Source organism: Drosophila miranda (assembly GCF_003369915.1).
Source record: "Drosophila miranda strain MSH22 chromosome Y unlocalized genomic scaffold, D.miranda_PacBio2.1 Contig_Y1_pilon, whole genome shotgun sequence".
NCBI classification, from domain to species: Eukaryota; Metazoa; Arthropoda; class Insecta; order Diptera; family Drosophilidae; genus Drosophila; species Drosophila miranda.
Genome location: NW_022881603.1, coordinates 13895807 through 13916691, shown reverse-complemented (window position 1 = coordinate 13916691; position 20885 = coordinate 13895807). Strand labels below are relative to the sequence as shown.

The following is a 20885-nucleotide window of genomic DNA, read 5'->3' as shown; positions in this document are numbered from 1 at the left end:
ATGTCTAGATGGTGCTGCGCTGGATACGATTCATTCCTTGGAACTTTCTGAGGAGAATTACGACAAGGCGTTGACTTTGCTAATGTTGCGATTCGATAATAAACTGTTACATTTTCAGGCACACGTCAAGGCTATTTTCGGGCTGCAAGGGGTGGAGAAGGGCTCAGCTATCGGCTTGCGCGCGCTCAGCGACAAAATCAATTCGCACTTGCGTGCACTTCAGACCTTGGCGACCCCGCAGGAGATTTCGGATGGGTTGCTGATCTTCATCATAGGCACGAAACTGGACCACAAAACAAAGGAGAAATGGGAAGAGAACTTGCCGACGTCAGGATTGCCTCGGTGGTCAAGCATGGCCTCATTTTTGGAAGCGAGATGTCGGATGCTGGAGAATTTGGGATCAGCCATGGCAACAAGTCCTAGTCAACAGGTGGGAGAAGACAATCCTGTCACCCTTATCACCTCCAGTAACGACCATCCTAACCCCATATGTAACCATTGCAATTCCTCCGAGCATTACATATCTAGATGTCAGGCATTCCTGAATCTCTCTGCGTTTGAACGATACAAAGAAGCAAAGAAGAGCCGCTTGTGTTTGAACTGCCTCAACAAAGGCCATGAATTGCAGAGGTGCAGGTCAGGACTTTGCAGGCATTGCCAGGCCAAACATCACACGCTACTCCACATTCCATCGGGAACGGGTGCTTCATCTTCCTCTTCACCGGCCGAGGAATCGATCCAGCAAGAGGCCGCGACTGTGCTTCTAGCAAGCGGGTGTTCTAGCCCTCCCCCCTCGATCCAGAAATCTCAGCCTAGCCAGAACGTGTTGCTACCTACTGCCCTCGTCCATGTAACAGATCGTTATGGAGCACTTATCCCATGTCGTGCCATTTTGGATTCTGCATCACAGGCAAACTTTGTAACATCTAGACTTGCTGATCAGTTGCAGTTGGATCATTGCTCGTCTTATGTTCACATCTCTGGAATCGGAGATTCCATTCTACCTTCGAGCAAGTCTGTACATATAGTTGTACAATCCAGGACGCAAGCTATCGAGCTTCCTTCGCTGCAATTGTCACCAACTCAATTACGGAAATGCAGCCTAACTTCGGCGTAGACGCAAAGGATTGGCCAATGCCGAATAATCTAAAACTAGCTGATCCTAATTTCTCCAAGCCCCAACGTATCGATCTGTTGATAGGTTCTGGTTTGTTCTTCGATTTAATGTGCGTCGGACAGATTCGACTATCAGCCCAATTGCCAACATTGCAGGAGACTAAACTTGGTTGGATAGTATCAGGAAGCATTGATAGCTCGGAGAATAAGCGTGCAGCTTTTGAAAATTCCTCGTGCATCTCTATTGACGATTTTCGACCCACAACGCTGGAGTACCAAAACTTAGAGCAGCAATGCAGGAAGCAGCTGCTCGAGTGCCAGGTGCAAGTGGAAAAACTGCGATCGGAGAATCAGGAACTGCAGCGCGAACTTTTCCATATATTAAAAACCTACATATCCACGCCAAATGAAATTCAACTTTCAACAGTTTCTACATTGCCAAATTTCCTGCCATTCTATGCAATTACAGAGGTTCCCGATGATCAAGACGTAGTCACGACAAGCCGCCTTCGTAAAGAAGCGCCGATTGCTGCGTTCGACGATCAGCGTAGCCGCCAGCTGCGCCCAAGCAAGCATCTTCAAGAGGGCCGTTGGAAAAATAGCGGTTCTGCCCCTTCAGGATGGATCTGTTGAAAGCCTTTGCCTTCCAACGGGGGGTGAATGTTCGGAGCAGAACCCAGCCGATTAGCTGCTTGCCAAATAGCACCTAATTCTTGGCCCTCAGCCGCTTATTTTGTTTGTTACTTATGTCTATGTCACTCATGTGGTTGTTAAAGCTTTGCGCTTGCTTGCCCTGCTAAACGCTCTCTGCCAGCTCGCTCTTCGCTATCTCCGCTTTGCGTCTGCCTACCGACGTCGGCCGAGCGAAGCTGCGCTTAGCGATCGGAGCGGCAATGTAAAGGGCAGGCAAGCCACACTTGCAATTTGGATGTCACGCATTAAAGAACATATCGTTATTTTATTTCTGCGCCGAGTTTTATTTAATTCGAAATAATTAGTCGGCCGATTGGGGATAAAAAACATTATCTCCACAAAGGGCATAACCGGATTGGATGATACTCTTTGGAGCAGAGATCACACGTGCTCCTCGTTTGATTCTCTGTGGTCTCGAACGAGTGGGCACTCCTAGGATAAGGACTTCCTTGAGACCGAAACGGATTGCTTCTCGAATTGTCTGCAGTGCGTATGCTCGCCCTGGAGTGGGCCTGAGTCTCCATGCCTGGATGGTCGTCCTCGGTCACTTCGAGAGACAGGTACCGCTCCGCCAGGAACTTGTCCATGGCGTGCCAGGTGGGAATTTCGGACTTGTGCGTCACGGATTGCTCCCAAAGCTCTAAGGTCGTCTTTGGCAGCTTAGCGGAAATGAGGTACACTAAAACTCCGTCAACGAAAACGCTGTCTGTGGAGACCTCGGAATGGGTGAGTGTCGTGAGGCACTTGTGGACGGCCCTCTGGAGCTCTTTTAGCGCTGCTGCTGACTCGGTACGGATTTGGGGCAGACTGAAAAGGATCTTCAGCTGGGCCTTGAGTATCAGCCTCTTGTTTTGGAAACGCTCACGGAGGGCGTTCCATGCGGACGCGAAACCCTCGTTCGTAAGTGGAGCCTGTGCCACTATGTCGTGGGCTTCACCGCTGGTCTTTTTGTTGAGGTGGAACAGTTTTTCCACTGGAGCCAACCTTGGGTTTTCTATGTAGATGGCGGTGAACAGGTCTCGGAACGTGGGCCACTGCTGGTAGTCCCCACTGAAAACTTCAGTGTCACATGGAGGGAGGCGGCAACCGCCGGAAGTCGGCACTTGAACGGCCAGTTGCGGCGTGTGAGGGACAGTCGGGGGCTCGAGCTGATCGTTCAGTTTGGCCAGGCATTGCGCGTAGACCGCGTAGCAGTCATCGTACATCTCTTGGACATAAGCTACACCCTCTGGATCCTCTTCCGCCATCGTCACCGAACAGGCCGCGAACTCCGCGTCCACCTTTGCCCACAGGCTTCGGAGTTGTTCTCGATGGACTTGGGAGAGCGAGCGGGTTGGTGTGCTAGCATCTGGAGCGCTGAGCTTCTGGTCGAAGCGGGTCAGTCTGCTTGCAGCCAAGGCAAACTTAGACTGTGCGGAACTGGCGGCCATAGTGCTAGGAGCCGTGCGAGGGACTCCCGAGGGGAGCAACAAATCCTCGAAGGCATGTGGTGCGTGAACCCCAGACGTGGTCGGACCTCGCTCAGCTGGGGCCGGACGGGAAGATGTGGGCGTAGTGGCTGAGCCGTTGGAGCTGGGTGGATGGGGCAAACTCAGCGAACTCACCCGCTTAAACTTCTTGCGAGATTTCTTCTCAACAGTGGGCATGTTTGCTGATGGATCTGCGATAACGCGTAGTAGAGTCGCAAAGGTAGGTGAGCGGAAATGGCGACGTGGAAGTTCAGAACTACGAACCGTGGATATGTGGTTTTGGTGGAATTTATTGCGAGTATTTAAATTATGGAAATAGTACACCGTGGCCGGAATATATAGATATAAATACTACGATTTAACTACGGTTGAAGACAATATACTCTCGAAATGCAGGGTAGCGAGTCACTTGGCGTTCCGTTACGGTCAAGCGCGGCACCGAAAAATATTCTCCCAACAACTACAACGCAGGCAAACGGTGGAGAAGCGAAAGCGAAAAGAAAAACGAAAAGAATGCACCGCTGCTGCTGCTTGTATGTGTGTATGTATGGCTGTAAGTGCTATGTACCGCGGCTTGGGTTGAAGAGATGTCAAACAACGGGTAAAACGGTGGATAACCGTTTTATATACAATATGTATATTATATAGATGTGCAAGAATATGCTAATTTAAAATGCGTACGTATAGATATGTAAGATAAATACATATGTATGTAACATATTATTTAGAGTGTTGTTTATTCGTATTATTATCGCGGTGGCCTGGTATGTGTGCTTACAAAAGTTCTTAATGTTACGGCTTATTTCTGCTGATTTTCTGCTGCTGCTTGAGTCGCGTCCGTATGCTGCTGTTCTCTCCTTTTCACTGCTTCGCTCGGTTCCTCTTCTTCTCTGTCCGCTGTTGATCTGCTTCTGTTACTACTGCTGTTGCTGCTGCTGTTACTACTGCTGTTGCTGCTAATCAGCTGTTCTTCTGCTGCTGTTATTACTGCTGTTGCTTATCTCCGCTGCCCCCTCAATAGGCCAGCTGGCCCACTCCTTCTTACACTCGGTCATCCTGATTAGTCATCAGTCCCTGATGACCATGCGTCCTCGTTTTCTACAGAAAAGCTCCATAGTTTCATGTTATCATTGCTTGTGGTCGTATTGCTTGGTCCTTCGACGTCTGCTGCCTTCCGAACATTATAGCGTCCGCCTCGTTTCACGTTGGTTATTTCGTATGGTCCTAAGAATTCGCTGGCCATCTTTTTTCCGGTTACAAATTGTGTTCTACGTATGGCTATGAGATCTCCGACCTTGTATCCGTATTCGCATTTCCGCTTTTTATCGAATTGTTCCTTGTATCTGTCCTGGGCCTGCTGAATATTTTCTTTTGCCTCTTGTCGCATCATTTGCCTCTCGTCTTCAAAATTATCAACCATCTCTTTTTCTATTAGCTGAAGTATGTCGCTATCCGGTCCACAACGCATTTTTACCCCGATCATCAGCTCAAATGGACAACGCATTGTAGACACATGAACAGTGCTGTTAATAGCCCTCTGAACTCGCGGTACGAACTTATACCATCTTCCAGGTTCCTCCGACGACAATTTGGAAATGATGCTCAGAATAGATCGGTTTACGCGTTCAATTTGTCCGTTTCCTCTTGGTACCCCTGTGGTGCTCCATATGTGTTCGATGTTCTTTTCCTTGACAAACTCCTCAAAGCTTGAAGATGTAAATGCTGCTCCACGATCGCTTACTATGCGTGCCGGATTACCAAATACATCAGACCACTCCCTTAACTTCTTGAGAACTTCGTCTGCTCCTGTTGTTTTTGTGGGATACATCCATACGAACTTACTGAAGCTATCAACCATTGCGAAGATGTACTTGTACTGCTTTGAAGTAGCATCCATAGGCCCAAGGTGATCCACGTGTATAGTATACAGCGGCTGTGATCCTTTGTCAATTTGATGCAGAAATCCCTCTCTTTTGCCAAGCTTTTTGTTGTAGATTATACATTTCATACAGTTTCCTATGATCTGCATTACTTTTCCTTCCAGATGTGGAATCCAATAGCTCTGCTTTACGGTATGCATTGTTTTTTGAGCGGCAAAGTGTCCTGCGTTGTGAGCGTCGGTTCTTATTTCTTTTTCTAATGACTTCGGTATTGCCAGCAAGTCCGTGCCTTGCACCAACCTCCTCCTGCTACTGCTGTACTACTGGTACCTACTCAGGCAATCCACATGCTTCAGCCGTTCTCCTGGTCTGTGTTCCACTTCAAAGTCGTAGTCCTGCAAGTACAGGACCCATTGGGCTACCTCCCGCGGAACGTCCTTCTTGCTTAACGTTTGCTTGAAAGCAGCGCAATCCGTTACGAGCTTAAAGTTGGTTCCAAGTATGTACTGACGAAATTTTTTGCACGCTAGGAAAATTGCTTTGGCTTCCTGTATATAGCTATGCTGTCGTGCTTCAGACTCCGAGGTTTTCTTACTCCAGAATAAGATCGGATGCAATTGTCCTTCGTGCCATTGTAACAACGCCGCTGCAAACCCGTCCTTTGACGCATCAGTGTGTATCTCGGTTTTTGCATTCCTGCGATAAAGTTTCAAGACCGGCTCTTTCACCAATGCTTCCTTTAATGTAGCGAACGCCTGCTGCTCCTCCAGACTCATTTTAAATGGGACATCTTTTCGCAGCAGATTGGTCAGTGGTTTGTCGATTAGCGAATAGTTTCTTATGAATTTACGGAAAAACCCAGTTAATCCTAAAAACGACTGCACAGCCTTTATGTTTTTCGGCATCGGGAACTTGCTGACGGCTTTGGTTTTCTCCAATCCTGGCTTGATTTCCCCTCCTCCAACTTTATGACCCAAAAATGTAATGGTCGACTGCAGAAATCGGCACTTCTTCCACTTCATCTTCAGCCCGTATTCAGCTGCAGCATCAAAAACCTTCTTCAGCTTTCCCAGGCATTCGTCGGCGGTTTCAGCTTGTATAACGATATCGTCCATGTACAGGTCAAGAATGTTTTCATTTATAAGGTTTTGAAATACAAAACTTATAAAACGGATGAAAACTGCTGGCGAATTGCAAAAACCGAAAGGCGCACGGTTGAACTCAAAGAGGCCTTCCTTCGTTATGAACGCCGTATATTTTTTGCTGCTTTCTTCCACAGGAACGTGGAAAAACCCATTTTCTAAGTCCATGATGGTGAACACTTTAGCATTTTCCAGTTTTTCCAGCACCTCTTCAACGATTGGAACGGGAAAGCAATCTTTCAAGACCATCTTGTTCAACTGACGATAGTCCACGCAGACCCGGCTGCTCCCATCCTTTTTCTTGACAATTACAGTCCGACTGGCGAAATTTGATGATGAGCGTCGTATTATCCCAGCGTTGGCCCATTCATCGATCTGCTGCTTGACAACGTCGGCTTCGCTGATGGCCACTCGACTTGGCGAATGTCGAAACGGCGCTATTTTCTCGTCCGGTACGATCTTCAGCATGATCGGGCACACTGCAGTCTGCTTCTTTTCGGTAAAGTCCTGAATCATTGATTGGACGGCATCTCTGAACTGCGATGGAATGTTTATGTCAGTATTTGCTTCGACCACGTTGTAAATACTTATCTGTTTGGTGTCCTCAGTTTCCTCCCCCGGCAGGGGAGAAAACTTATATCCTCCTGGCGTTGATGTCATTGTGAACTTGGATATAAAGTCGTGTCCAAGCAACAATTCGCATCCGACGGCATGATCGGCCACCACAAGGAATTTGTGTGCCAGTCGCATTCCGTCGATCTCCACTTCTGCCGTAAACTGCCCAGCGGAGCGTGTGATGTTGTTTCCAAGTCCCCTCAAAGTTGACGAACTGGCTTGCAGATGGATACCACTCATTTTGCCGAACACTGACATCTTTAATAGGGAAACATCTGCACCGGTGTCTATGAGCCCCTTGACTTGCACGTCGTTAATTTTAAGAGACTTCAGGCGTTTTTCCTCGTATGCAACGTTTACGGCAGCAGCACTCGGGCAATACTTAGACATGTGTCCAGTCTGATTGCAGCGGAAACACTTTAATGCAGCTCGGCAATCCTTGCGTAGATGCTCCTGGGATCCACAATTGTAGCAGTGTTGATTCCTTTCATATTTGGTGAAATTGGACTTCTTTCCGAACGGCTGTGAGTCTTTTTGTTTCGGGGCCAAGCCCCCATCAACCGCGAGCGTTCTTTCGTAGATTTCGTACTTCTCTCGCAGCTGCTTGTATGAGCTGCATCCATACAAGGTTTACTTATAATCGGTTTTTAAATTCAGTCCGTCGACAATGTATCGAATCACCGACTCAGTGTCTGTTGTCCCACGTGCAGCAATGCGTTTCATATGTAGTATATATTCGTGAAAACTTTCGCCGGCAATCTTCACTCGCATAGACAATTGATTGTGAATTTGCGCACTGCATAAACGCTCACACTCAAACTCCTGTAAAAGTTGGTGACGCAATTGGCCGTACTCATACACTGCTGTGGACTCGAGAAAAAGAGCGGCTGTACCTGTCATTTTTGCTCGGGCTTGCACGTATTTTTGTTTGTCATTTATGCTTCAGCGTTTAGCTCGAAGTTAATAAACCACTGCTGTACCGACATATTTTCTCCGTTGAATTCTGGAATAATTTTGATGCTTTGCATCATTTTTCTTGTCTATTTCATCAGCATTTATTTTCATCGAGAGCAGTTGAACCAGCTGTTGGAGCGTCTGTGTGTTTTCTTCTAGGAGTGTTGACCTCATCGCTTCCTCGTTCGCGTTTTGCTGCATATTCCCGGCTGGTGGTCCACTTGTATTTTCCATTATAATTCTACTGCGCAATACTCTTGTGGGCAGCCGGCTTGAAACAACCCTTTTTTCTCGGTTCTTCTTTTCACCCACTCGCTGTCTCGCTTCCTCTGCTTGCGGCTTCTGAGAGTCTAATGCGCAGTTTTTTTTTGCACCGAATTTTTGCTTTTCCGTCTCGCTTCGTCTGCTGCCTGCTTCTGAGACATGAGACACACAATTTTTGATTTTTTCCACTTTACACAGGCAGTACGCGACTGGTTGAGCCCCCAAATGTAAGATATTATTTAGAGTGTTGTTTATTCGTATTATTATCGCGGTGGCCTGGTATGTGTGCTTACAAAAGTTCTTAATGTTACGGCTTATTTCTGCTGATTTTCTGCTGCTGCTTGAGTCGCGTCCGTATGCTGCTGTTCTCTCCTTTTCACTGCTTCGCTCGGTTCCTCTTCTTCTCTGTCCGCTGTTGATCTGCTTCTGTTACTACTGCTGTTGCTGCTGCTGTTATTACTGCTGTTGCTTATCTCCGCTGCCCCCTCAATAGGCCAGCTGGCCCACTCCTTCTTACATGTATGTGCAGTATGTATGGATCGTTATCTTGTTGGTAGTATAATTAGTTAAATAAGGAGGCGCCGTGATTTGTTATTTTATTTCCTTATAAAACCGACAAACTATGGAACGTTTAGCATGCACGGAATAAACCACAAAAATAATTGCAAGAATATGCCTTTATGTTTGTTGCCAGCCGCTTGGATTGCGCTGCGATGTGTACATACATGTATGTACGAAAGCTCAGCTGGTAGCTGGAGAGGTAAGAATATTATTTACACTGGATCGGAAGCTGAACGCAGGAGTTAGCTCGGATTAAATTAAACCTTTGGAGAAGTAGGAAGCCACAACCGTTGGCAGAACGAAGTATGGTTTAATTTGGAGCTAGAGCGAGAAATAAATACATATGTACATATGTATGTACATATGCCACGGGAACTCGGACTGGGATGGAAAACTCGCACAAAATCACTGCACTGTTGTTAGGCACAATCGAAGAGTACTTATCTTGAACTTGGAGCGATCCGCCGATGCTGGCTGGGGTGAGCTTCTCCTTATGGGGAAGGCGAAGATCCGGCTCGAAGGACCAATGTTTGTAGTGGGGCGGATCGAAGCTCAACTCTCCCACAACGCAATTGATGTAGCCGTGAAATGAAAACCGTTATGTTTCGTGGTTTATATATAATTATGTGTGTGTATTTGGTTGGACGGTCGCGCTGTAGATCGGCCGTCTGAAGCGGGGGTGAAATCGTAACTGCTTAACTCTATGCCTTATGGTGCTTTTTCTGCCGTGAGCGTGGATTGTGGATCCGAGCGCCCCTCCGAGCGCGCGGGAGCGAGTTGGGACCGGGGCGCACGGAGTTGGCACAGTGCGCGGAAATTGTTTACGGCTGGCCTGAACACACGTTTTATAGTAAGATCTAACAGGAGTGCGGATACCAAATTTGGTTACTCTAGCCTTAATAGTCTCTGAGATTTTTGAATATCCCCAGATTTTCGTCCTTTGTGGGGGCGGAAGGGGGTGTGGCGAAATTTTGAAACAAACTCTTCTCGGTCCGATATATTAGGAGTGTGGATACCAAATTTGGTTGCTCTAGCTTTTGTAGTCTCTGAGATCTAGGCGCTAATGTTTTACTCTAAGCAAAGCCGGCTATGCTACGTGTGTGTTAGAGAGAGACAGGGCGAGAAAAAATGAAATTGTTTTCTTGATGCTGGCTATAATAATAATACGATCTTATTCAAATTCTGCAGTCTAAAAGATATGGTCATTCTCTACGATTCTGCGTTTTTGGTTTTCTCGTATTTTTAAAATTATGGATGCCACAGATTTTCGTCCTTTGTGGGGGCGGAAGTGGGCGGGGCGAAGTTTTGAAATATTTTTGTAGCAGTGACATATCACAGAAGTCTGGATCCAAAACATCGTTGCTCTAGCTTTTATAGTCTTTGAGCATTAGGCGCTAATAGGGACGGACAGACGGACAGACGGACGGACGGACAGACAGACATGGCTCAATCGACTCGGCTATTGATGCTTATCAAGAATATATATACTTTATGGGGTCGGAAACGATTCCTTCTGGACGTTACACACATCCACTTTTACCACAAATCTAATATACCCCTATACTCATTTTGAGTATCGGGTATAAAAAACACACGATGGAACTCAACGCAAAGCAACGTTGGTTTAGACCAAATGAAAAAATCTCCTTTTGAAAGGGGTATCTTTCTCTCGGTCTCCCATTTCACTTTTCGCCCCACAAATAGACAAACAGTTGCCGAAATTGGTTGGCCATTGGCGACAGCTGAGAGCTGAAAGTCGACGGCAGGAGGAGGAGATAGGTGTTTAGGCCAGATGGACCCGTCGACTGGATAGAGTTTTACATATCAAATGGTTTATTCGGAGGGGAAATGTTTGCTCAGCGACGCGTTGCGCGAGTTTTTCCAATTTGTCGGATACATGACATGGACAGGGGGATAGATGTAGTGAGGATACACGTCCTGTTTGAGTGCTCTCGAAATGAAAAGCACTCTACTCACCCTCAGCCATTGCACCTGCGGCGACGGTGTGCCCTGGGCCTTGCAGTGCACCTTGGCCACGGCTGCGTCTAGCTCCAGATACTTCGATGTGGGCTGCGGCACGAACTTCAGCTGCTCGATGACCTCCAGGAGGCCGGGGGAGGAGTTGAGGGGCGCATGGCCCTCGAGCTGCAGCTGGCACTGGTACTGGCCGGCGTCGCTGGCAATGATGCTGGCAAAGCTCAGGGTGCCGTTCTGCTTGTGCAGCACCAGGCGGGCGTCTTCGCGCAGCAGCGCATCCTTGCCAGAGTCGTGAGCGTGTCCTGGTATGGGGCGCCCCCCCAGCTCCACGTGTCGCAGCAGCTTGCCATCCTTTCGCCAGCGGAGTTGAATGCGCTGGTTCTGCAGCTCGGCGGGCAGCTCGTAGAGGCAGCTGAGAGCGGCTGAGTCGCCCTCCTTGATGAGCAGCTGGCCAGCGGGTCCCTGGACAATGCGCAGATCCTCGGGGGCCGGGGAGAGGGCCTGATCCAGGCCACCAGATCCGCCCCGCTTGCCGCGGCACAGGAAGATCTGCTTGCCCCACGACTCGGGCAGCTTCTGGTTCTTCTTCAGCAGCCGGGGCAGACACTTGATGTTCGCCTGGTAGACGTAGCCCTGCTTGCTCATCACCCGCCCTGCAGCGTTCGAGGCAGTGCAGCGGTAGAGGCCATCGTCGGAGGGACTCGGCTGACGCACCAGCAGGCGATGCTGCTCCAAATGGACGTTGCCCCAGCTGGCCAGCCTGGCGCTGTTCCGGTACCACTCGATCTGCAGCGGCTCGTCCCCGGAGGCGCCCTCCACGTGGCACTTGAGCAGCAGCTCGTTCCGATTGCTGCCCAGCAGCCTCACGCTGGCCGACTCCAGATCTGGAAGAAACAGAAACAAAAACACAAACAGACGATCAATAATTGAATTTATGGTATGCGATTCGGGTTTCCCTTAGGCCTTGAATAGGCTGGCATTCCATAAATATGCATAGTACGTGTATATCCGGAAGATACATTTCGCCTTAATGAGTTTTCTGGGCTGCGAAAATTTCAGTTTCTCTTCTTTTTTTGCCTTCAGATTTTTCCCTTTTGAATTTCTCGCTGCATTAAGTGCATTTTATCGTCAGTTCTGGGCGGAACACGACGCTCCGCTCAGCCCCAGCAATCTTTGTGTTTGTTGCTGCCGCTTAAAGGGGCAGAGGAAGCATAAATTGAACTGTCAGTCAGTCAGAGGCAGGGGCAGGTGCTGGGGGGGGGACCTGGCTAGGTTCGCGTCTACCCTTGCACCTTTATGCATGTAAATGCTCATACGTGGCAGCATATTCTCCTCCTCCACTGCTTCAGCCATCCACTCAGACAGAGGAGTCAGAGCAGACGGGGCAGACTGAGGAGCGGAATGGAGCGAAACGGTACTTGCAACAATTGCTGCATGAGAAAAGAGTTTTGTGGCAAGAGCACAAAAAGCAGAAAAGAAAAGCTAAAGGCTCCATTGTGGCAATGAGAGAGCGAGATACTTTTGTATCTCAGCGTGATAATTGTCAATCGCCGCGAGATTGTTCGCCTTAAAGTTCTCATTTGAGCTCTTGGATAATTTATTCAAATGGTATTTTTTGGTTCTTCCTCGGTTTCTGCCATAATTTTCTTTTATCTACGGATGGGCAGGAGGAAGAAGAAGGAAGCCATGCCTCCGCTGTGTGTGATGTATGTTTTATGGATATTTCTCTTTTGGCCTATCTGAATGTTTGCCAGGTCTGTCGACTGCTGACTGCGGACACTGCGGTTAGAAAACACCAATTTACATATGCACATAAATCTTGTTTGGGCTCCGACTCTCTGCCTCTGTTTGCCCTGCGACGGTGGGAGTCGGTGGTCGGGGGCACACAGCAAGAAAGAATCCCTCTAAATATTTGTAGATACTTATTTGGATGGAAAGAAAAAACAACAACCTCGGCAATGGCAACACCAAAACCAACACCCCAGCCAAATACAGAGCGACAGCAACAACTCAATAAACAGGCCTGGGCCCATTTTCCTCTCCATCTCCATCTCCGTCTCCGTCGCCGTCGAGGAAGTGTCAAAAGTTTGAGATGTATGCATGTATGTGTATCTGTGTTTGTGTTTGCTCTGTATTCTATGTGTGCATGAGGTGGGGCACCACCGGCACGTCCCATCAACGACATACTGACGGAAACATTCCATTCAGTCGGCCTGTGGCATAAACTTTTGGAATACGTTACGACTAGAATGACAGTAGAGTGAACTAATTGGCACTTAGACAGGCCAACCAGAGCCCGAACCCGAACCTGAACCAGCGAAAGTATCTAATGGATGACTGAATGAATGGATGGCATGGATGAGCGGCAAAGTGGCAGGTGAAGTGTCTCACTGATAAATACAAAAGTATCTAATGGCTACGTAAGCTAGAAATCTGTGACAGATGCTCGTACGAACTTTGATGAATTATTGATACAAAACTATCGCACGGATACGAGTCGGGAAATGTCACGAAATTTTTTATTGCGGGGGAAGCACATCATCCATTACTGATAGATGAATCGGCTTAAATAGTTATGAGTATGTTTTTATCTACAAGATAATGTATCTGATGAATGTTTCTATATGAATAAAGGGGCTTTGAAGTTGTTTTTCAGTTAAAACCATTCTGAATCTGGATATCCTTGGGTTCCATTCCTATCTGTATCTTAACTACCGTCTGGGCTGGGATGGAATGGTATGGCATGCCATGGGATGGGGGTCGTAGACCCTGGCTAACTGTAACTCAAATTAGATGGCCCGTTGCACGCCGCTCGCTAATTAACGAGCGTCGTCTCATTAGACTGATGTACTGTGCAGCGTCGGTGACTCCAGCGAGCATGAGCATTGAGTTGGGGGGCAATCTTTTGACACCTACACTCATCACAGAATCGAGGGCAGGCGGAGGGAGAATCTGTCTGTCTGTCTGTCGTGAAAGCGGCCATCATTCACACGATGATCGTGCAACTCGAGGTAAACATAGAAAAACAACACTGAGAACAGAACGAAGAAAAAACGAAGAAAAGCAACGCCTTCGGGTGGTGGCTCCAAAAAAAAAATAAATTCGTTAAACTTTTTCCGCTGGCTGAGGCATAAACCACAAAAGGCTGTAAACAAATGACAGGCCACGGCTCTGGAATGTCCGGAGAAGTGGCAGAGGGACAGAGACGAGAGCGGAGACCCGAGACCCGAGACCCATAATAAACGAGGGGGAACGTTGTGAGTTGCTGCGGAGACCGCAACTCTACAGTTATACCCGATACTAAGTCAGTATGGCTCTCCTCCGGCAGACGCCGCTAATATTAAACGACACGACAAGGAGTGCGTGCGAGAGAGACAGAAAATCAGTCTGGTCGTGACGTCGGGGGCTGCGTAGCCAGTGCAAATTGATTTGTTCCTTTTGGCTATAAAAATGATCTGATCTGATCCAGATTCAGCAATCTGATAGATATGGTCATTATCTATGATTCTGCGAATGTTTTCTCGAATGTGCAATATTGTGGATGCAACAGATTTTCGTCCTTTGTGGGGGCGGAAAAAGGGGGGGCGAAAATTCTGAGAAATACGTTTTATAGTGAGATCTAACAGAAGTGCGGATACCAAATTTGGTTACTCTAGCCTTAATAGTCTCTGAGATTTGTGGATGCCCCAGATTTTCGTCCTTTGCGGGGGCGGAAGGGGGTGTGGCGAAATTTGGACATGAAACGGTCAAGGTCCGATATCACAGGAGTGTGGATACCAAATTTGGTTGCTCTGGCTCTTATAGGTTCTGAGATCCTTGAACTCATATTTTGCAATTGGCAAAGCCGACCATGAAACCTGTGTGTTAGAGAGAGACAAAGCGAGAAAGAATGAAATTGTTTTCTTGATTCTGGCTATAATAATTATACGATCTGGTTGAGATTTTACACTCTAGAACATATAGTCATCCTCTACGATTCTGCGTTTTTGGTTTTATCGTATCTTTAAAAATGTGGATGCCACAGATTTTCGTCCTTTGTGGGGGCGGAAGTGGGCGGGGCGAAGTTTTGAAATATTTTTGTATCAGTGACATATCACAGAAGTCTGGATCCAAAACATCGTTGCTCTAGATCTTATAGTCTTTGAGCACTAGGCGCTGAAGGGGACGGACGGACGGACGGACGGACAGACGGACAGACAGACAGGGCTCAATCGACTCGGCTATTGATGCTGATCAAGAATATATATACTTTATGGGGTCGGAAACGATTCCTTCTGGACGTTACACACATCCACTTTTACCACAAATCTAATATACCCCAATACTCATTTTTAGTATCGGGTATAAAAAAGAGACGCGAAATAAACGCGCGCCCGAGTAAACAGAGTGGAAGTAAATGTCGAAAGGCATGGGGCATGGTGTGTGGAGCAGGGACAGGGGCAGGGGAACTATAGATATCGAAATTGACAGTCGCCGGAGTTGGTTTTTGGGGACCAGATCGACTGTTATCGATGCCGCCTCCACGCCCCTGTACCCAACCCACCGAAGACCGTATAAGTGTGCCGACTGGGTCTTATTCCATCAAAATGTAAGCGGCGATAAGATAGGAGCTGAGAACTCTGTTCCTCCACGGAAAAGGGTTCGGTTCGCCCTGCATTCGCTGCACTTCTTTTTATCGTTGACTTTTTTATGAAAATATAATTAATTGATAATCAACGAGGTGGCACGTTGTGAGTTGCTGCGGACACCGCAACTCTACAGTTATACCCGATACTAAGTCAGTATGGCTCTCCTGCGGCAGACGCCGCTAATATTGAACCACACGACAAAGAGTGCGTGCGAGAGAGACAGAAAATCAGTCTGAGCGTGACGTCGGGCGCTGCGTAGCCACTGAAAATTGATTTCTTGCTTTTGGCTACAAAAATAATCCGATCTGATCCAGATTCAGCAATCTGATAGATATGGTCATTATCTATGATTCTGCGTTTTTAGTTTTCTCGAATGTGCAATATTGTGGATGCAACAGATTTTCGTCTTTTGCGGGAGCGGAAGGGGGTGGGGCGGAATTCTGAGATAAACGTTTTATAGTGAGATCTAACAGAAGTGCGGATACCAAATTTGGTTACTCTAGCCTTAATAGTCTCTGAGATTTGTGGATGCCCCAGATTTTCGTCCTTTGCGGGGGCGGAAGGGGGTGTGGCGAAATTTGGACACGAAACGGTCAAGGTCCGATATCACAGGAGTTTGGATACCAAATTTGGTTGCTCTGGCTCTTATAGGTTCTGAGATCCTTGAACTCATATTTTGCAATTGACAAAACCGACCATGAAACCTGTGTGTTAGAGAGAGACAGAGCGAGAAAGAATGAAATTGTTTTCTTGATTCTGGCTATAATCATTATACGATCTGGTTCATATCTTGCACTGTAGAAGATATGGTCATCCTCACCGATTCTGCGTTTTTGTTTTATCGTATCTTTAAAAATGTGGATGCCACAGATTTTCGTCCTTTGTGGGGCGGAAGTGGGCGGTGCGAAGTTTTGAAATATTTTTGTAGCAGTGACATATCACAGAAGTCTGGATCCAAAACATCGTTGCTCTAGCTCTTATAGTCTTTGAGCACTAGGCGCTGAAGGGGACGGACGGACGGACGGACGGACGGACGGACAGACGGACAGACAGACAGGGCTCAATCGACTCGGCTATTGATGCTGATCAAGAATATATATACTTTATGGGGTCGGAAACGATTCCTTCTGGACGTTACACACATCCACTTTTACCACAAATCTAATATACCCCAATACTCATTTTGAGTATCGGGTATAAAAATAGATTATTTCCCTGGGGGCAAGGGCTGGGGCTGGGGGCTGGCTAAAGCTGTTGCTCCAGCTCGAGTGGAAATGTTTTCAGCGCTGTCATAAACCAAGAGCCCATAGAAGTGGACGAGGGACTGTGAAGTGGTCGGCAGTAATTGTGGATCGTTAATGGACTTATGCACCACCACCACAAGCACCAGCAGGCAGCACTCCACTCGAATGCACTTCAATTGGTTTCGAACAAAGCGGCTTACAAGTTATTGACCCATTTCACAAATTGGCGCAGCAGTTCAATCTGAAAATTCATCCAGAAATCAACTATTTGCCATCCATTTGTGGAACTATTAGCCAGAGATACACTCGATTATTGACGAGAGCTACTGATTCATCAAATGATTCCATTTCAATATCAATGAAGTTTCATGTTTACCCGATTCCTTGTCATGGACTGTGCTTTTCCTTCGACCATTTGCTGGGGAAATTTATGGCACCATCTATACCGTCTGTGAGTGCGACTCTGAGAGCTTTGCGGGGCTTTCCTCTGGGCGTTATCATCAGATCTTTAATTAAAGTTCGCCAGTCGCTGACACAGCTTACCGCCCTGCCCGCACTCGCCCCTGCGTGGCCACCCCTAACAGTTTTCAAATTAAAACGTTAAACATTCGATTATCGCACGTTGCCTGCGTGGGGGATACATATATCCCCCTGCAGAGGCATGGCCCAAGGGGGTGCCGAATATATATCTAGAATCATAATTAATTCCATCAGCGAGATAGGAAATCCTAGATAAAGTCGAGTTAAAGATACATCTATGTCCTACCGATCCACCAAAATTCTGTGGATTGGAATGACAGGAACCGACTGTTATTGGCATTCCAAGATTGTGGTATGCATTGAGGTCCCCTAACCCTATTTCCCTCTTTAATATCTAGACTACGCTCCTGTTCCCAGCTAACCCTCTCATGCCTTTCCTCTCCTTCCTTCCCCATGAAATGGCCAAAAGTTGCTAATGATCAACTCGTGTAACAACAGAAAACAGAAAAAAAACTGAAAAACCAGAAAATTAGACAGAGATAGAGAGGGAGAGAACAGGAGAGCGCGCCAAAAAGTTGACTACAGTTTCTGCTTATATTCCAGCCCTACATCCAGTGTCTGCCAGGCCGTCATCGTCCTCGTCCATGTCCTCATCGTCCCCTTTAATGTTCTCTCCGAGCTCGGGCTCGTAAAATTTTATGCGTTTTTCCGGCATTCACAAAATGAAAACGAGGGGGAACGTTGTGAGTTGCTGCGTACGCCGCAACTCTACAGTTATACCCGATACTAAGTCAGCATGGCTCTCCTGCGGCAGACGCCGCTAATATTAAACGACACGACAAAGAGTGCGTGCGAGAGAGACAGAAAATCAGTCTGAGCGTGACGTCGGGCGCTGCGTAGCCACTGCAAATTGATTTGTTCCTTTTGGCTATAAAAATTATCTGATCTGATCCAGATTCAGCAATCTGATAGATATGGTCGTTATCTATGATTCTGCGTTTTTAGTTTTCTCGAATCTGCAATATTGTGGATGCAACAGATTTTCGTTCTTTGTGTGGGCGGAAGGGGGTGGGGCGAAATTTTGAGATACACGTTTTATAGTAATTTCTAACAGGAGTGCGGATACCAAATTTGGTTACTCTAGCCTTAACAGTCTCTGAGATTTTTGAATATCCCCAGATTTTCGTCCTTTGCGGGGGCGGAAGGGGGTGTGGCGAAATTTTGAAACAAACTCGTCTCGGTCCGATATATTAGGAGTGTGGATACCAAATTTGGTTGCTCTAGCTCTTATGGGTTCTGAGATCCTTGAACTCATATTTTGCAGTTGGAAAAAAAGACCATGAAACCTGTGTGTTAGAAAGAGACAGAGCGAGAAAGAATGAAATTGTTTTCTTGATTCTGGCTATAATAATCAAACGATCTAGTTCAGATTTTGCACTCTGGAAGATATGGTCATCCTCTAAGATTCTGCGTTTTTGGTTTTATCGTATCTTTAAAAATGTGGATGCCACAGATTTTCGTCCTTTGTGGGGGCGGAAGTGGGCGGGGCGAAGTTTTGAAATATTTTTGTAGCAGTGACATATCACAGAAGTCTGGATCCAAAACATCGTTGCTCTAGCTCTTATAGTCTTTGAGCACAAGGCGTTGATAGGGACGGACAGACGGACGGACGGACAGACGGACAGACAGACAGGGCTCAATCGACTCGGCTATTGATGCTGATCAAGAATATATATACTTTATGGGGTCGGAAACGACTCCTTCTGGACGTTACACACATTCATTTTCACCACAAATCTAATATACCCCAATACTCATTTTGAGTATCGGGTATAATTATCCGGTTCTAGCCCTCCCCCCCAGTCGCCACCCAAACTGCAGTCAACTTGAACTTGGGTCTGGCGCACAGATACTCGTGCTGTGTGCTCTATGGCCCGGCGGAGGAGGAGCAGGAGAATATCAGCCATATCCATACAAAACCTAGCGACTCTGCCTCTCGTGATAGGGGTGTTGTTCTGCTGATTCGAGGGTTGCTTTTGTCCTGTTCCACCCACCGAACACCCAGCCACAGCCACTCGCTGTGGCCCTCCTCCTGATGGTGTGTCTTTGCATTTTGTTTGGTTTTTATACCCGAAACTCAAAATCAGTATTGGGGTATATTAGATTTGTGGTAAAAGTGGATGTGTATAACGTCCAAAAGGAATCGTTTCCGACCCCATAAAGTATATATATTCTTGATCAGCATCAATAGCCGAGTCGATTGAGCCATGTCTGTCTGTCCGTCTGTCCGTCTGTCCGTCCGTCCGTCTGTCCGTCTGTCCGTCCCCTTCAGCGCCTAGTGCTCAAAGACTATAAGAGCTAGAGCAACGATGTTTTGGATCCAGACTTCTGTGATATGTCACTGCTACAAAAATATATCAAAACTTCGCCCCGCCCACTTCCGCCCCCACAAAGGACGAAAATCTGTGGCATCCACAATTTTAAAGATATGAGAAAACCAAAAACGTAGAACTGTAGAGAATGACTCTATCTTTAAGACTGCGGAATCTGAATTGGATCGTATTATTATTATAGCCAGCATCAAGAAAACAATTTCATTTTTTCTCGCCCTGTCTCTCTCTAACACACACGTAGCATAGGCGGCTTTGCTTAGAGTAAAACATTAGCGCCTAGATCTCAGAGACTACAAAAGCTAGAGCAACCAAATTTGGTATCCACACTCCTAATATATCGGACCGAGACGAGTTTGTTTCAAAATTTCGCCACACCCCCTTTCGCCCCCGCAAAGGATGAAAATCTGGGGATATTCACAAATCTCAGAGACTATTAAGGCTAGAGTAACCAAATTTGGTATCCGCACTCCTGTTAGATCTCACTATAAAACGTATATCTCAAAATTTCGCCCCACCCCCTTCCGCCCCCACAAAGAACGAAAATCTGTTGCATCCACAATATTGAGGATACAAGAAAACTAAAAACGCAGAATCATAGATAATGATCATATATATCAGATTGCTTAATCTGGATCAGATCAGATCATTTTTATAGCCAAAAGGAACAAATCAATTTGCACTGGCTACGCAGCACCCGACGTCACGCTCAGACTGATTTTCTGTCTCTCTCGCACGCACTCCTTGTCGTGTCGTTTAATATTAGCGGCGTCTGCCGGAGGAGAGCCATACTGACTTAGTATCGGGTATAACTGTAGAGTTGCGGTCTCCGCAGCAACTCACAACGTTCCCCCTCGTTATGACTTTGCTGTTGGCTGTTGGCGGTTGGTTGCCATTGTTGCTGCTGCTGGCATTTCTCATTTTTTATACCCGATACTCAAAATGAGTATTGGGGTATATTAGATTTGTGGTAAAAGTGGTTATGTGTAACGTCCAGAAGGAATCGTTTCCGACCCCATAAAGTATATATATTCTTGATCAGCATCAATAGCCGAGTCGATTGAGCCCTGTCTGTCTGTCCGTCCGTCCGTCTGTCCGTCTGTCCGTCCCCTTCAGCGCCTAGTGCTCAAAGACTATAAGAGCTAGAGCAACGATGTTTTGGATCCAGACTTCTGTGATATGTCACTGCTACAAAAATATTTCAAAGCTTCGCCCCGCCCACTTCCGCCCCCACAAAGGACGAAAATCTGTGGCATCCACAATTTTAAAGATATGAGAAAACCAAAAACGTAGAATTGTAGAAGATGACTATATCTTCCAGAGTGCAAAATATCGTACAATTATGAACAATATCGTATAATTATTAAAGCCAGAATCAAGAAAACAATTTCATTCTTTCTCGCTCTGTCTCTTTCTAACACACAGGTTTCATGGTCTTTTTTCCAACTGCAAAATATGAGTTCAAGGATCTA

At 46.8% G+C, this 20885-nt stretch overlaps 1 protein-coding gene across 1 annotated transcript in view; it reads right to left on the bottom strand.

The window, feature by feature from the left end:
* The window catches only part of LOC117189609 (tyrosine-protein kinase-like otk), a 52700-nt gene that overhangs the window by 6239 nt on the left and 25576 nt on the right, over window positions 1–20885 (bottom strand). The window contains exon 4 of the mRNA XM_033394731.1: window positions 10672–11555. Coding sequence (XP_033250622.1) covers window positions 10672–11555 — 884 coding nt within the window. The remainder of the gene's footprint in view (window positions 1–10671; window positions 11556–20885) is intronic.